The 17500-nt window shown below is 36.0% G+C and overlaps 1 protein-coding gene across 1 annotated transcript in view; it reads right to left on the minus strand.

The window, feature by feature from the left end:
* Window positions 1-17500, minus strand: part of Nipped-A (Transcription-associated protein Nipped-A) — a 132535-nt gene that overhangs the window by 78332 nt on the left and 36703 nt on the right. The window contains exons 17-25 of the mRNA XM_071598887.1: window positions 14900-15044; window positions 10700-10851; window positions 6162-6253; window positions 5863-5967; window positions 2270-2445; window positions 1120-1317; window positions 756-938; window positions 336-534; window positions 1-51 (exon numbers count right to left, since the gene is read on the minus strand). The exon at window positions 1-51 is cut by the window's left edge and continues 72 nt beyond it. Of these exons, the coding sequence (XP_071454988.1) occupies window positions 1-51; window positions 336-534; window positions 756-938; window positions 1120-1317; window positions 2270-2445; window positions 5863-5967; window positions 6162-6253; window positions 10700-10851; window positions 14900-15044 (1301 nt within the window). The remainder of the gene's footprint in view (window positions 52-335; window positions 535-755; window positions 939-1119; window positions 1318-2269; window positions 2446-5862; window positions 5968-6161; window positions 6254-10699; window positions 10852-14899; window positions 15045-17500) is intronic.

Genomic DNA, 17500 nt, shown 5'->3' on the forward strand with positions numbered 1-17500 from the left:
ACAAAGATTTTAATTCGAGGAAGAATATCTTGTGTTCCTCAATACTCAGATCTGTAAAAATACACAAACATTCGTGAAAAGAAGGAAAAAAGAGAAAATATTTCCAACAGACATAGATATAACTGCAAGAAAATAAATAACCCGATGAAAATTAAGTTTTCTCCGGGTGAAAAAAACCAAGCAGTGAAAAAATGAAAAATCCGTATACTCTTGAAAAACACAGGGAACATTAATTTGAATAGAATGCACATAGGTTTATTGACTGAAAATGAGCAACTGTCACCAACGACTGATTCTACATTTGAAATGAATCACAGTTTTATCTTATACTTTACCTATTGTAAAAAGTCGAGGTTGCAGAGTAGTGCAGAATGTATTTCCATCCATTAAACCAATTTGAGCATTAGCGGGCTGATGACGTAGTAGGTGCTTTTTGGGAGGTATCATGTCCGCCAGAACATCTTTGTGAGGTTCCATGACATCAGTCACGGATCTGTTTTGTATTTTTGCGATCACTTCCAAAGAATGCATGGCCTGTGAGTCGATAACAAAAGATGAATTTGCAATTAAGACTTGTAACTTGTGTCATACATGCATTTGCATAAGTGCCCATTTTGAACAACTATTTACATGGTAGAATACCTAAAACATATTAAGAATAAAATTTAAGACCGAGTCCATAATTAAAAGGCACTTTCATTTTTGATGCTCAGTTGAAAATCTAACATTAAATGACGTTTAAAATGAGAACTTACCTGCTCCCTCACAAGAGTATTGGGAGACGTCACTTGTCGGACCAACTCATGAGTGACATCAAAAAGACTCTTACGCTGAGCTTCCTCTAATTCACTGCTACTGTTCTCAGGCAGCGGAGCAGCACAAGCTGTCAGCATACGCTCAAGATTTGCTTTGGCCATATCAATAGCACCACTTGAAACCTGAATGAAATATGCCATTATATCACTTTTCCAACAGCAATACTATTTTTGCCATGAACACATCAATTTTTTACAAATGCTCATTTAAAAAAAAAATATTTTTTATTGATTTTAAATAACTTTTATGAGAGGCAAATGCCTGTTCAGTGATAAACATTAGGTTATTTAAGAAATTACTTACCTCACCAGTAAGATCCATCATGACAAACAACAGGGCCTTCAAAAAGAGGTACAGATGCTCAAATATCCACTGAGTGGACATTTGCTCAAAGAGTAATTTGATTGCAATGCAGCCTCCCAATTTGGCATACCAAGCTCGATCATAACAGAGGCTGCACATACTATCAGCTAAGTACTCCATCATGGGTAATCTGCAAGCCTGTCAATTTTGAAACGTTCCTTACTATTCAATTGCTAGCAATAATCAATATTAAAAACAAAATTATTATTTCACTACATGCAAAATAGCTATTTCCTCAATTTAATAAGAATATCAACTTATTACATCCATTTAATTCCAACCCAACTTCCAGCCCAGCCCAAATTCCAACCCAGATTATTTGGCAGCAAGAAAAACCAGCCGTACAATGGTTGATGGCCATTCCAAAGGCTAGGGATGAAGACTGAATACCAAAGTATTTCTGAAATTCATTTTGCTCTTTTTTAGTCATAATGTCCAGAGAAAATGAAAGAGGCTAAATAGGAAAAGGACAAAAGATTTAACACACGATCAATTGCCAGAGAAAGCCACATCACAACTGTTTACCCATCACCAATTAGCTTAGGGATTCGTTTGAAGGGCCACTTCACAATTTGGGTGACTTAAACATGTGTGCAATCCATCCAATTCAAGAACAAAGAACCATTGACAACAAACAATCATAAAATACAGGCTACATGGAGGTGAAATATCCACAACAATTAGAAATCATTTCCAAATTTTCAGCAGACAGAGATCAGAGAAAAACAAAACCTCATTGACTGCAGTGCCTATTTTACACAGGCACTAACCCAAATAACATTTTTACAGATAATAAGAACAACTTTTTGCAAATAGTTGCCCGAACTATCAGGGAGTATTAAGACATTTTGAAATTTTTGTATTCACCAGGGCAGAGGACTTTTTCAGAAACCAAAGTATCCAAACTCTCAATAGCTTAAAATGCCTTTATTTTTAAAGAGCATTACGTTAAGAGTGCCAGGAAACTGTGAAAATTGAAATGGGACTTGTATGAAAGAAAACCATTCTGCAGCTAAACATACATTTGGATATGCCAACTGAAACATTTAACAATATTCATAAAGTACAACATTAACATCACACATCTCACCCTTTCCCTCGATCCCAGGACACTTCTAGCTGTTTCCAGGATGAGCATGAGAGCAACCTGACCCGGCTTACTGAGCTCTTTTTCCTCATGCCCCATTATCACAGCAAGGGAATCAACCAGAACCAATGGATCCATGCCCGTCAATTTTGACTGGCGCGATGAAACAGGAAAAGGACCTAATAAAAGACAGCATTAAGCCTTGATCAATAAAACATCAAAGAACAAATGGGGCATTAGAATACATTAAATTAAATATGGCAATAATAATAATAAATATATATATATATATATATATATATATATACATATACGTAATATATATACATAGATACATAAACTGTTCTACCTGCTCCAGTTTTGGCCCTCCTATTTTAATGTTTATCTTAGCCTTTTTCTTTCTAGAAAATCGCATAACCTTTGTTTTATTAGTATTGATTCTCAACCAATACCTGTCGCACTGAATTTCCAATTCGCTCAGCATTGCCTGCAACCCCTTGGCTGACTGACAAACTAAAGCTTGGTCATCAGCAAAGTTAACTGATTTTATGAATTCCCCGCCCACTTTCATTCCTACCTCGAGTTCTTCCCATGCCTCTTTAATCATTTCCTCTGCATACAGGTTGAACAGCAACGGTGATAATGGGCAACCCTGCCCTACACCTGTTCCTAACACTGCCCAACCGGACTCCCCCGTTCCCAACCCGCACCTGTGCAGTCTGAGGCATGTACAGGTTGCGGATTAGCCTCCATTTCCTCCAATCTATTCCTATTTTCTGCATTATACTCATTAGTTTTTCCCAATTAACTCTATCAAACGCTTTTTCGAAATCTACGAAACAGGCAAATACTTCCTGGTTGTGTTCTATATTCCTCTCGATTAATAATCTCATTACTGCAATGGCATCATGCATACCTCTCCCCTTCCTAAACCCTGACCTGAGAACAACTTTAGCTGCATGTGATATCAAACTTATCGTCCTGTAGTCCTCACATGATGTAGCCCCTACCTTTTTCGGAATAGGAACTTAAACAGATCTCACAAAGTCTTCCGGCCAATTTCCTTCCTCATAAATACTACGAATCAGCCCATAGAGCCTCTTCCTACCATATTTTCCTAAACATTTTAATAGTTCCGCGGGAATGCTATCCACCCCCACAGCCTTATTCAGTTTCATCTCCCTTAATGCCCTTTCTATCTCATCGTCGAGTATGCCTGGACCTAAGCTATCTTCCTCTACGTCATGTCCCTTTTCTATGCCTAACTTTGTTGGTCGAAGTTCTTTACTATACAGTTCTATATATTCCTTCCATCTCTCTTGGATCTTTCCTGTGTCAACTATTACCTTACCCGCCTTATCTCTAACTGTTAGCATAGATCTTCCTTTCTTACTTCCCGATAACGATTTAACTTTGCTGTACAGCGTACCGATTTCACCCTTCCTCTGCAGAATTTCCATATCCTCGCACTGCATCTTCCACCATCTTTTCTTCCACCATTCTTTTGCTTTATTTATTGCAAGGAGCATTGCTCATAATACGCATAATCCTCTTTTGGACTATGAAGATTATACCCAAATGGGGGGAGGAACCCCATAAGAGGATACTAAAAGTAACATGGTAACAAAATTCACCAAAGTAAATGGATAGGACCTCTAAATTTACAGAATATCACATATTTCTAATGAAGAAGCATAGGGAACTTAACTCTGAACGTAATTTGAAAATGTGTTCCTCCCAAGACATGTTTCTATGCAGGATAACTCCCAGGAATTGGGTACTGGAATTTTGGGGAATGCTCACACCTTCTACACCTACTGAGATTGCAGTGGAAACTTTGAGAGCCATTTCTTGAGAGTTCAACATACTGATGCTGTTCACTTAGATATGATTCAATCCATTTGTAGGATGTGCCTCTTATACCGTAGCAATTCAGTTTATACAAGAGTAACTGATGACTGACGAAGTCAAAAGCTTTAGTGAAATCAAAAAATTATCCTAAAGTTTCAGTTCTATTATCTAATCCTAAAAGTATTTGATTCACCATGTGATATGTGGCTGTTGTAGTGGACCTTATTTTTCTGAATCCATGTTGAGATGTGGATAATAGGTTATATGTTTCAAGATATGATACTAGACGATGATAAAAAACTATTTCAAATATTTTCCCCAACTGGTTCGACAGGGATATTGGTCTCTAAGAATTCATTGCCATTTTGCAACCTTTGCATATTGGCTGATTTAAGAGGGCTTGGGAAAATTCCAGTTTTTAGGGATTCATTAATTAAGAACAGCAGCTGATCTTTAATAGCATTAAACGACCTTTCCCTATCGTTGGGATGTCATCTGATCCAGGACTAAATTTGTTAGGGAATTTATTGATTATGTTGGTCAGTTCCATGGCTGAACATGGGAATATATATAATGAATGGCATGAGTTAGGAATATGAGAATAATTAGCTGAATTGACTGAAATTGTGGGATTTTGATGGGATGGGTAGAAGTCATTCAGAATCGAGGCCATTTTAGAGTAATCTGGTATAGAATTACCAGCGGAGTCCTGCAGTTGAAGATCTAATTGCATTCCAAACTGCAGGTGAATAATATAATCATTTTCGTAGTCCAGCCAAATAAGATAGTAATCAGTACTAGAAGTATTTATACATGGTTCATTAACCAAACATTGACTTTAAAACAAAATCAAGCCTCAGCGTACATTTAGAGGGGCATTTTTTACAGGCCCTTATCATTAGTCACTAATGACGCTTAAAACAAACAATGACAAAGAACGCTTAAAACAAACAATGACAAAGAACAAACTCATGAGTTTGTTCTTTGTCATTGAAACAACACTTACCATAGGAGACAGCTTCTGAACCCGTTACTTTAGGATCTAGGCATGTCTCTGCGGGTATGTCATTAAATAGGGTGAAACACTCTTAAATCTTGCACCGTGGGAGACATAATGGATATGGTGAGGAGACTGTTATCTCTTGAAAGACGTTGAGGCAAGAATTTAAGCAAGCACAATGAGATAGAAAGAGGAGGGGGGTTGCAAGCGTGATGGGTGGATTGAATCCCAGTGACTTGAACTAGAAGGCCTACTCCTCTCCAAACCTCATTCCAAACGAAGTGAAAGAACAAACCTCATCTTTATCTTTCTAGATACATTCCAAGAATGAGTTGAGAGAGTAAGATTATGGCTTCCCTCATAATTAACAGCTAAATGGAAAACATAATACTGAAAAATAAATAATTTCAGAGGGTATTAAAACACCTATGGAATATTCTTTTCGGTTTCAGACAATCCTCTCCATTTATTTTATTCCCATTACAAAATTACTGATGATGCATTATAAGTAAACATAAACATAATTAGTAAAATTATCAAACATTGGAATTTGTCATGAGCTCAACCTCGGGTATATGTCCTTCCTTATTGGTTGATATTTTTGGACTAGACTAAATTCCCCATTAAATAATGAACGAATCACTTATCACTTAGATATACCCAAAATTTATTTCATCTGAACATAAGTCAATAATATTGGCTATATTAATTTAGTAAAAGGTAAAATATGTAATTTTGTACAAACCTCCTTGTTGGGAGATGGCCACAAGAGTGTAGTGACGAACAAGAGATACCAAGGTGGGTAGAACAAATGAACTGACTTCCTTAATGGCTGCAGCTACAAACATACCTGGAAGACGAGTAATATTACGCAATCAGTGCATCGTTGTTATAATGCAAGTGAAAATATTCTGACTTAGATCACCCCACAACTCCCTTTATTCTGACAGGAATTTTAAAAAAGATAAAAGCTATACCATTTTAAGAAGCATGCTTGGATTAATATTAAATGATGTTTGATTGACTTTAAGGTCTTTAACTTACCAGTAAGAGCAGTCTGATGAGTATTTCGAGATAATTTGTCAGTACACTTATACACCGGTCCTTGTATTGGAGGGATTTTCCCATCAGTAAAGCTGCCAAAGAAAAATATACAAGTGTAAGATTGAGCTGCTACTACAAATGGAACTCACATTATTGATTGGGCCACTATCGGTTGGCACAATTTGCATTCTACCTGGGTTGTATATTACAGATAAATCTTAATCATAATAATTTTAAATCTGAAAATGAATTTGTTTTTTTTTACTTAGAGAAACATCACAACACGAAAGTACAGAGTAAGGGCTTCCAATTGTTTTCATAAATGGCTTAAAAATACAAAGAGCAACACCTGCTAGGTCTGATTTGCATTTACTTTTCTGGATATTTTTTAAAAGGATAAAATCAATTTTTTTCAATTCGCCTGCTCACAAAGGGCAGCACAAATTAATATTCCAAGCCATGCTCTTCAACGAGGAGTGCCAATTAACCTGTCACATTCTTTCTCAAGTTATTACATCATTTAAAAACACATATTATGATTAATACTGAACAGTGTACAGATTCTTCATACACTGTTAGCAACTGCTGCAAAATTTAAAAGTCCCAGATTATTTATTAAAAATTTAACTTTAAAAGTGCATCATTTTCCTGTCACCTGCTACTTCAAAATCCGATGGTCTCAAATTTTTTCCGTAAGAGTTAACTTTTAAAGTTAATCAGATCGTTTATTCAATTTGAGCGTTCATTATGCCTCAAAAAATCAAATCGAATTTCTTCAAATCATCTGCAAATGTGCCCCCACAGAAGACACTGCAATTTGCACTGCAACTGTCCATTTATAATACGAATTTATTCAGATTATCCACAAATGTGGGCCCACAGATGACACTGTGATGGATTAACCCTACACTCATTATACTAAATCCAGTTACAGGTGCATAAATAAATTAAGTCGAAGCCAAGCATAGCAAGTGGTTCAAGATAACTGTCCTTTTTGGATAAGTGAGCCTTACTCTGACCTACATTACGATCAGAGTTTTTCTAAACACCTTACATTTTGGTGTTGCAAAATTAATTTATGAAGAGTATTACATGATGCAAATACATTCAAGCGGTGAAAAGGAAACTTGAGAGAAGATAAGGAAACCTATTGAAAAAATAAAGAAACTTGGGTTAATTCGACAATAATCTTTAATTAAAATAAGATGAAACACTAGCCAAAAAACTTAAGAGCATGGTCCATTATTCCATTTCCAAATTTCATAGCTGTAACCAATGCTATAAATTGTTCATACTTCTTACCTAAGAATATTGAAAACATATCTATAACGATATTCCAAGTAATGATCTGGTCATATGACTGGAAAATCATTGTGGGATTTCAAATCACGTACCAAGAAATAACGTCATTAAGTTTTTATATTTGAATAGTATGCATGTTCTCATGACAAACAACGCTTGGTTCTCTATTTCTTACCTAAGCAAATTACATTTTTTTTACAAGCAAGTACCCTCTTTTTGCAACTGTGTTCAATATCTTATGGACTTTTAAGACTTGTGGAATTTGTGTGGACTATTGTGAAAAAACATCAGAACTCATACAAAAGGAAGCAAAATTATATCCTTTTAACAATAAACTGGTTTAAAAGCTTCATTTTTGCATCATAAAAATGAAAATGGTCATCTTCAACATTTAAAACTTGCCAATTAATTTAAATTTATCTGATCCTTCTATGCAGAATCTTGTGATGCATAATAATGAAAGAGATTAAGTCTAGAGCCTACAAAATAACTTAATTTTTTACATAAGTTTTGCTGCATGCATAGTCTTGTTTCTACATGGTAACTTTGAAAATGACTGAACAGATGTCAGAAAAATAAATTTGTGTCAACTACTTCGTACTACTACGAGGTATGTTAAAAAATTGTTGCGAATTTTGAATTTTTGCGGGTTACGTATATTTGATTTTTGATTTTTTTGTGGCGTTATGTACGGTCCTTGTGTCTCTTCCTTATGTCGAAAATTTCGGCCATTTTAAATGTTCCGTTACTTTTTGACAGCTGTTTTGCAGGGACATGTTTTGGCCTGTCTTTGGTTTTTGCCTGTTCCAAAAAATGGATCAAAGAATCTGTATCAAATTTTGTGGGAAAAACAAAATTACGTGCGCAGACGCATTCCAGAAGTTGACTGCGGAATATGGAAAAGCTACCTCGGACCAAAGGCACATTTATCGGTGGTACAAAATGTTCTCAGAGGGCCGAGAAGATGTGAAGGACGAAGAACGTGCCGGACGACCGAGCACGTCAGCAACAGACGAAAACATTGATGAAGTTAAGAAAATAGTATTGGCTAATCGTCGAATCACCGTTAGAGAAGTTGCTGAGGACCTAAACATATCGATTGGGTCGTGCTATTCGATTTTTACGAATGAGTTGGGGATGACACCAGTCACGGCAAAATTCGTGCCAAAATTTCTCAATTTCGACCAAAAACAGCAACGCTACGAAAACATTGCTAATGAGGTGTTGGACTCTGTCCAAAACGACCCAAATTTGCTCCAGAGGGTCATAACTGGATACAAATCATGGGTTTATGGTTATGACGTGGAAACTAAAGCTCAATCATCCCAATGGAAGCTGCAGCACGAGCCAAGACCGAAAAAAGCGCACCAAGTTCCGTCGAATTCAAAAGTTTTGCTTACAGTTTTCTTTGATTGCAGGGTGCATCATGAGTTCTTGCCACAGGGTAGAACATAAATAATTAATATTACCTGCAAGTTATGCGCAATTTATGCAAAGGAATCTGCCAAAAACGCCCAGATTTGTGGGAGAACAAAAATTGGCTTTTGTACCATGACAACGCCCCTGCTCACACATCGTTACTTGTGTACGAATTTGTAGCCAAAAACAACACACCAATGATGCTGCAGCCAACGTATTCCCCAGACCTAGCCCTCAGTGACTTTTTCTTGTTCCCAAAACTGAAGAGGCCCATAACTGAGCTGAACAAGATCACAAGAAATGATTTTTTGAAGTGCTTCGAGAATTGGAATAAATGTTGGCCCAAGTGTATAATATCTAATGGGGATCACTTTGAAGGGGACAAAATAGACATTCATGAAAAAATAAATAATTTTTGAAAAAACACAAAAGCCGTGATACTTTTTTAACAGACCTCGTATCCTAAATCTCTATATTATTCTGCTTGGTTAGGGTTTCCTTTAAGTCCCCCTTTCCCGTTCAAAACCCCCCTGGGATATTTCAGATGCTGAGCACTTCCGACTCACCATGGTAAATGCAGCAGAGATTATTCCACAGATTCAGAGGAGATGTAGTGGAAGTTTCTAATTACGACAAAAAAATATTTGCACTTTTTCAAAGATTTAGAGCAGAGATTGCGGGGCTACGTGAAATTCAATGCATTGGAACTCTTTATATATAGGTGAATTTTCAGTACACTAATTATTAAATTGTGTCTTTTGCAATGGACTAATTTATAAGAGTAAATGTAAAGAGTTCAAAATGGATTTTGTGTTTGAAAGAGAGGAAATGCTGCATTCAGTTGTCTTTGGATATGTTGCATGTATGTGGACCGTTCCAAAAGGACTGGGGGTGGGTGGATTAGGAGGTTTCCTGAGGAAGGCAAATGCAAATGTGAAGGTTTTAATCATTTGTCAAAGACAATGAATGGTTATACAACCAAACATATCAAATTCACGCACTCATCCCTGAGCCCTGACTACCCAAACCAATCATTTTTAAGAACTAAAAAATGCAGCAACTGGGCCTAAAAATATGGGCCTCACTCTTTTAATGAGTCACCTGGCAATACCCAATGTATGTTAAGCTTCTCAGCAGCGCCATTTGTGAGATGCAGCTAATCGTGCTGTATAATTTATTATTTATTTAGGATTTTTTCAGGAAGTATTTTCAACAAAATATTAATACTCTGTTGCATACTATTGACTCTAAACAGTGATAGCATAAAAATTTTGTAATCAAGGCAATCATTTCTATTGCAAAAGAAACACTTGGTTTTTCCACATAAAATATTTATTCACGACCTAGGTTTCGACGCTCAGCGTCATCTTCAGGTCGTGAATAAATATTTTATGTGGAAAAACCAAGTGTTTCTTTTGCAATATGTATCGTTTCCACAAAGTGACGCCTGAAGTTATCTCCTTAATCATTTCTATGCCTGATGAAGGAAAAATACTTGATAATAAGTGTTTTTCTGGTAAATCAGCTTGCACTCAAAGGTCGAAGTTATACCCATATACTCCAGGCCTAAAAGACGTAGACTGAGGCAAGACAATTTGGGGTTATATCTTTTAGACCTATCATTTTTGGTTCCTTCAGCATAAATACAAAATTCGTTGACTATGGGCAGCACGGCTAAAGACAGTAACTTATATTCAAGATAGCAGGAGTCAGAATTTCATGATTTATGGGATCTTTAATTTTAAATCCATAAAATGAAAAAATAATTCTCAACACTACCTTAAGGCCACAATTCTAATATGCATAATTTACTCTACCTTGGATGAGTTAGCAATTTGAGCATCATATGGCGGTCATCTTCCATATCAATTGATGCCACCAAATAGCAGCGAATGACTTCCCAGCACTGCCTATGGTAAAATGGATCCGTCGTGCTTGATTTTAACGCATCAAATGCAGTTTCTATGACCTAGAAAGAAAAGAAAAAATCACTCTAAAATCCTTCACAGAAAATTCAGGGAGGAAATAAAATATTAATAGCAAACACTCATTAATTCAGACTATATGGGGCAAGTGGGCCATATTAAGCAAACATATGGATTAGTGAAGGATTTCACCAAAGTAACCCTCCAAAAGTATTTATCAACACCATTCCTGTGCATGCTCAACCACCAACCTTTTAAATTTATGAACTGGAAGCCTCAAGTGTAAAAACACCACATGTGATGTTGACAATATTCTAAATGAATAAAATGCATGGCAGAATATCTTCAGAAATTAGCTCAGTTATTCTTAAGTACCTTCAATGCATTAACCTAATCTATTTACACAAATTAAGAGAATAGATCAGGTGTTATTTCAATAAATGTCTGTCTAACTTTAGAAAATTGGGCTAGTTTTCTTTTGTGAATTTTAGTAAGGTTGACACAAATGATTCAATGCTCAGTCAACTACATTCTCAGACATACCAAAAATTATACCATCCACAGAAGAAATATACTAACATGTATAACTCAATTCATCTTGCTGAAATATTTAAGAATATAACAGTGTTTGGTTTTCTTAGGGACAACATGCAAAGTTAATAGCAATTGATGGTAGCAGGATTCTAAACAAATAAAGTAGACCAAGGTAACACCAATTGATAAATGAATAACGCTGCAAGAGTATTTGTTTTTACTCTTGTGATCATTATGGTAGAAATTAATTATTAACATTTTCATGATATGATAACTTAAAGTAATGCACATTGTAACACTGACATTGTGCTTGGAGTATTTGCTGATGAATTTCTAGTACAAGAAAAGAATATTTAATCAAAATTTAAAAGCTAGGTACTGATGTCACTTTCTGTCAATGAATCCCTTCCAACATGAAGTGTGTTAAAAATTAAGAAGAGTTCTCAGATATCCATTTTACGTGGGTTGTACAATTAGTCATTCATAAACAATGGTATAAAAATTATTCTGTGAGGATTTTTTCAAAATAATCTTCTTTTAACTTGATACACTTTTCCCAACTTTATTAAGCCGCCCAAAAAGGCATTTTTGAAGATCCTTAAAATAGGTATCTGTCTTGGCAATGACCTGTTCATTTGACTTGAATGTTTTGCACCCAGCTATGTTTTCAAGATTGGAAATGAATACGGTGGATGTTGAATTAATGCAAACTTTATTTCCACAATGTTTGCCAATGAAACCACTCAGGTGAGCACTTGAGCATGGTCTTGATGGAAAAGATTTTTTTCTAAAAGAATGAAGGTATTCTTTCCTAATAGTAATTTCCTAGTAATTAATGCAGACGATTCCTCATGCACCCCAAAATAGCACGGCCATCATCTTTTCGGTGGAATTCATCATCTTTGCCTTCATCGGAGCCAGATTGCATTCAGAAAACCATTTTTTCAAGTGTTCCTTTGTCTCTAGAGAGTAGAAGAGTATCCATTCTTGGCACACAGTAATGTATTGATGCAGAATATTGCCAGGATTATGATGAAAAAGCACCAGACTAGCCTCCTAATCAATTCCACCAGTGTGTTCATTTTAGACTAAGAGCAAACACAGCACCCATCTTGCCAAGATTTTTTTCACACCCAACTTTTAGTGTCAAATCGAAAACCCAGTACCTTTGGATATGCATGTGGCCTCAACTATTCCACTAACTGTGAGTCAACAATCACTCGACACCATATCATGAATTTTGTCAATCATTTCAGAGACAATCACTTCCACAGGACATCCTGAACAATATTCATCATCTATGGCAATGTAGCTATGTTTAAACTCATTTACCCTATTTTAAAGAGTCACAAACGCAGGAGCAGATGTGCCATTAACTTCATCCAACTCGGCTTTTACCTCAATAGGTGTTAAGCCTTTTTAATAGAAGTGTTTAACTTGTGCACGAAATTGATTTTTTTAAATTTTCTAAATGAACAAAAGTTTGTTGCTTCAATCAACAACGAAAATGAAACCATGACAGGGATATACCTTAAACTTTAACAGCATTCTCGAGGGAGATGAGGCTTAACAAAAGAAAACCTTTGGGCTTTCTAGGGAGTTATTGAATAAACACGCATCAACCAGTCTCTGTCAATATCTCATCTATAAAATATATGATAATATCCAGGAGCTCCTAGATCTTAATGCATTTTTCAGCAGGCATATCTTTATATTCCAAAGGTAAGACTGCCAAAACCCTATTAGCTATTACTTCTTCTCTTAATGTTTGTAAACCCAGATCACCTTCTCCAACTTTTAGCCAGTCCTAAGGATTTTTTAAAGGGAAAATTATTTCCCCAGCAGTCCACTTAAGTTCCTGATAATCTTCAGGTTTAAACCCTGTGACGTGGAAATCAACCTCCTCCTCCATACAATATCTTTTTCAAATAATTTGCAATAGTGAACAGTTTCACCTCCCTCCAAAAGTCAGCCAAGTTGAAGTACAAACTTCAAATTATAATTTTGATTATTATTATTCATTATTGCTCTCTGTCACCGGCTATCTGCCAATGGATCATCACTTGACTCCAGGACTTCTAAAATATCATTCAAAAACTTTTGCCTGCGCAACCCCTTGCCAGCAATAATTACACTTATATCCATCTGTAGTAATAATGAAGTTGTACTTGGTGGCAAAGCAAGGTGCCTAATCGCACAATCCCCAATGCGCAACTCAACGTCAAGTTGGGAGGGGCATTGTCCAAAGTAAAAAAATATTTGTACCTCAACCTATGGAACTCCCAGAACATTGACATGATATTTTGCAACTTTGGGAACTAAGTGATTTATTAACCAGTCTATTGTGATAACTCAAGTAACTCATGCCTTTGCCGAATGCCTATCATTATTTTCCACAGAGCTTGTGGTTGTCGAAATTTTTCCAAGACACTTTTTACTTGCTGCTATAATCTGCACTATCACAAAGATGCATGGATATCCTTTCCTTTCTGATTGCTCTTTCAGGAACCTTGATTCACTTCATAAAGCTTGCATGTTTACTGAAACAGCCAACCAGTAAAGGCATTATGCATTCGACATTATTGTAAATCATAATCAGCCATCAGTGCTTACAATTTTATCATGCAGGGCCAGTAAATAGCTAAACTGCACCACTATCAAAACTCATGACTTCACCAGACACTCTTTCATCACAAAAATATCTCCTTGTCATAGATACATACATAATCAGTAATAAAAAGCTGCCATCAACAGCCACTACTTGCAGTGAAGTTCTCCAAATGCATTAGTTTTACACTAGTTCCCTACATGTAAGTTTTTGGGCTGCATCTTGATATTCATTCCCAACAATTCCTACATCACTTGATCAATCCTGTGCATATCACTGACGGATGATGGCTCCTTCCAGCTTTTCATCTTCGGGCAACCTAAATTTTTCCTGAGGTTTCCGGTCAATATTCTGTGCATTAAAATCACACTTGGAAGCAAATACCTTGATGTTATCCTCCTTCTTCCTCAGACCAGGCATTTTATTTAGCTATATCAAACTTATGAACCAAATAAATGACAGGGACCCCAGCTTCAAACTTCTCAAGTATCTCTACTTTGTTCACCTTTTTACCAGCAGAGGAACTCAAAATAATTAGTCATGCACTCCAGGGGTAACAAAAGCTCATGGAAAGAACTAACAATCCATTGAAAACAATTGAGTGGTGACGTGGCAAAGTGCAGCATTTCGATGAACAAGTCAATTATTTGTTTCATGCAGCACAGGCAATTCATAATTTACAAATTATTGGAAAAATTACAAATTATTTTAATATGGTTTTCATTCACGACCAGAGAAACTTGAGAAGAAGTGATTCTTTCAGAAACCACCCACACTACACGGGCATAGGCTGGACTACACGGCAGTCCAGATGAAAAGGGGAGGGGAGGGGGGGGGGGTGTGAAGATTGGCATAGTTTTACTGCACTTTGAAGAGAGGAAATACAAAAATAAATCATTGCATAATTTAAAACCCATATCTACCACAAATATTAAATGTTTAATGACTACCTTCTCCACAGGAAAAGCAATAGGAGTCTTGTGTTCCAGAAAGTGAGCAACTATGGCTGGACCATTTGTTTCCTTTTCATTATAATCCAGTTTTTGTGGCTCAATCATCATTTTCCTGTTTCCACCACCAAATTTGCCAAGGACTCTGCAAATAAACAACACATCAACTATGACAATCATCACAGATATACCAATAAAACAGATGAATTATATCAAAGTGTAATTGTTTCATTATTCACACAATAAAATACTAATTCGAGATAATGATTAATTCCAGATTTAGATGATCATTAAATGACAGAAAAGTTAGGCCTGAAAAGACTATGCCATCTTAGTCAAATTAGGTGAATGAAATATTGGTGTGTCTTGCCGAGGTATCCTTCAAGATTGTCTACATGCAAAACAAATTGCATATTTTTTAGTTTTTAATGCCAAAGGATGGAACACTGCACAATATCCACCTCAAATGAAACATTCTAAGGAGTGCATAAGCAGGTATTTTCCCTGGACACATGTGTCCCTATGTAAACCAATATCTGTTGGCAAAGCAGCTTTCGATATAATTGGGAGCTTCAGAAGACATTAATCAGCCATGTGTTGGCAATATGATTACGATCTGAATGGTTCAGGGTTCATATTATGAGTGGGCAGGTAAATAGACAAGCTAAACACACCTATTGATGCTGGCCTAATCTTTCATGAGAGAGCTCATGAACCCATTAACATTCAAAGCTCATATCCCATTACTCCCTCCTTCCTCCCTGAATTACCATACCCCGAGGGCATGGTAATTCAGTGACTTAAACATCAGGCTACAGACCAGATGGGCCTGGTTCAATTCTCGGAGATTCCTTTGTGCACCTTAGCCTTCAACTAGGCTATTTGATTTTATAGGCTCTGAAACTTATAGAGAATTCTCAGGCAGAGTTTGTCCGCCAAAAAGAGGATAAAAAATTCCCCAGTTTTCTAGGCAATTAAAGTAAAATTTTCTGTCTGTACATGGAATAATATTTCACCATTTTAGAAATATCTATGGTACTAGGAATACTCAAGATTTGACAAACACAATTTTGCACTTAAGGAAGCAGTCCCTATGTTCACCTATGTACTCATGTCCAGTATATTCCCATCAATGGTGAGTTCTTCATTTAATGCACATGTTTTGAAAATTTTCAGCCAATAGTGTATACAATACATGTTCATGGTTGTGCAAACAAGTGTTTATTTCCAGTGAAGGTTAAATAGTTACAAAACACTCCCTGTTGATACAATGCTGGGAATTGGTCAAATGCATAACAAAATATAGTTAGAAGTCAAGAGGAAAACCTTAAAGAAGTATTGCAGGTAATGCTTTGTTTATATTTTTCAAATAACTTCAACTGAAAAAATAAAAGTATTACACAACCTTATGTTATACATTTCCAACTTTTTTTTGTTTTTTATGGTTTGTATCAAAACCTTTGGGTTGTGTTTTCCAGGAAGCTTGGTAGCATACCTAAGCATTTAACCCATTAAGTTATACATGCTAACTCACACATTTTTCCTCCAGTGCAGTTTTTCAGTCTTAGATTAATTCTATAAAAACATACTTAACATCTTCGAGCCAAACAGCTTCAGTTTTATCATAAAGGTACTGCATTTATTCAACTAAGACAATAAAATAATTAAAAACTACCCTATCAGTCAGTTTTGAAAAGAATATGCAATAATAATATTTCCTAATGACTAGATAATTTTGGATTTATACTGCTTTTTCCAACCCCGCACTTTTGAAGACAGCCAAAATCTCAACTTTCCCATTTTATCAATTAGGGGGACACCCTGAGGCAGATAGGGTTAAGGAACTGAGCTGATGAAGTGAACCTCTTCAACAGACACACAAGGTCTTTCCATTGTCTCCTGCTCTCACAAGCATAACTAACATGATCATGAATTCTCTGGAAGGAGTTAACCTCATGCTTAAACATATTTGCCAATTGGCATGAGCTCCAAGAACATACAAGATTGCACTGAGAACATATGCTATTGGAACACTATATGGCACTTCATTTGGTAGGCATGGTATTTATTTAGCCACACATATTGGCTGATCATTTGAGGCCAAATAAGGCAACACTTCCACTTCACTAGTACAAAGCTGAAGTGTGAATGGTTTTTGCTACTTGTTTAAATGCTAGAGTATATTCAATTGTTCCCGGCTCAACTTTATGGAAATTCATGTTAATTAAATGAAGAATACAATGTATCAAAGGACAGTGGAAAGATTTTTTTTATTCTTCATTTAATTAGCAAGAGTATATTGCTACCTGTTTCAACACGGAGTTTTGTAGTTTCATTGTATTTTGATAATGTTCTTAAAACTGCCAATATAGTGTGTGCTATCTTGATCAAAAAGTTCCCGGAATAACCACCGTGTGGCGCTCCCATCGTTCCAATTTGAGTTCTGTTTTTTTGTTAAATTGGTACATCTGTTGTTGATATTCCCTTTAAAACTTAGTGTCATAACTTGACATTTGCAAAAGTTACGTAGCCAAGAGTACATCTATCTCTGTGTGTGTTGGCGATTTTTTACAATTTCAGAAATGGATTTAAATTTGCAAC

Source organism: Hetaerina americana, unplaced genomic scaffold (genome assembly GCF_022747635.1).
Source record: "Hetaerina americana unplaced genomic scaffold, ioHetAmer1.1.p SCAF_10, whole genome shotgun sequence".
NCBI classification, from domain to species: Eukaryota; Metazoa; Arthropoda; class Insecta; order Odonata; family Calopterygidae; genus Hetaerina; species Hetaerina americana.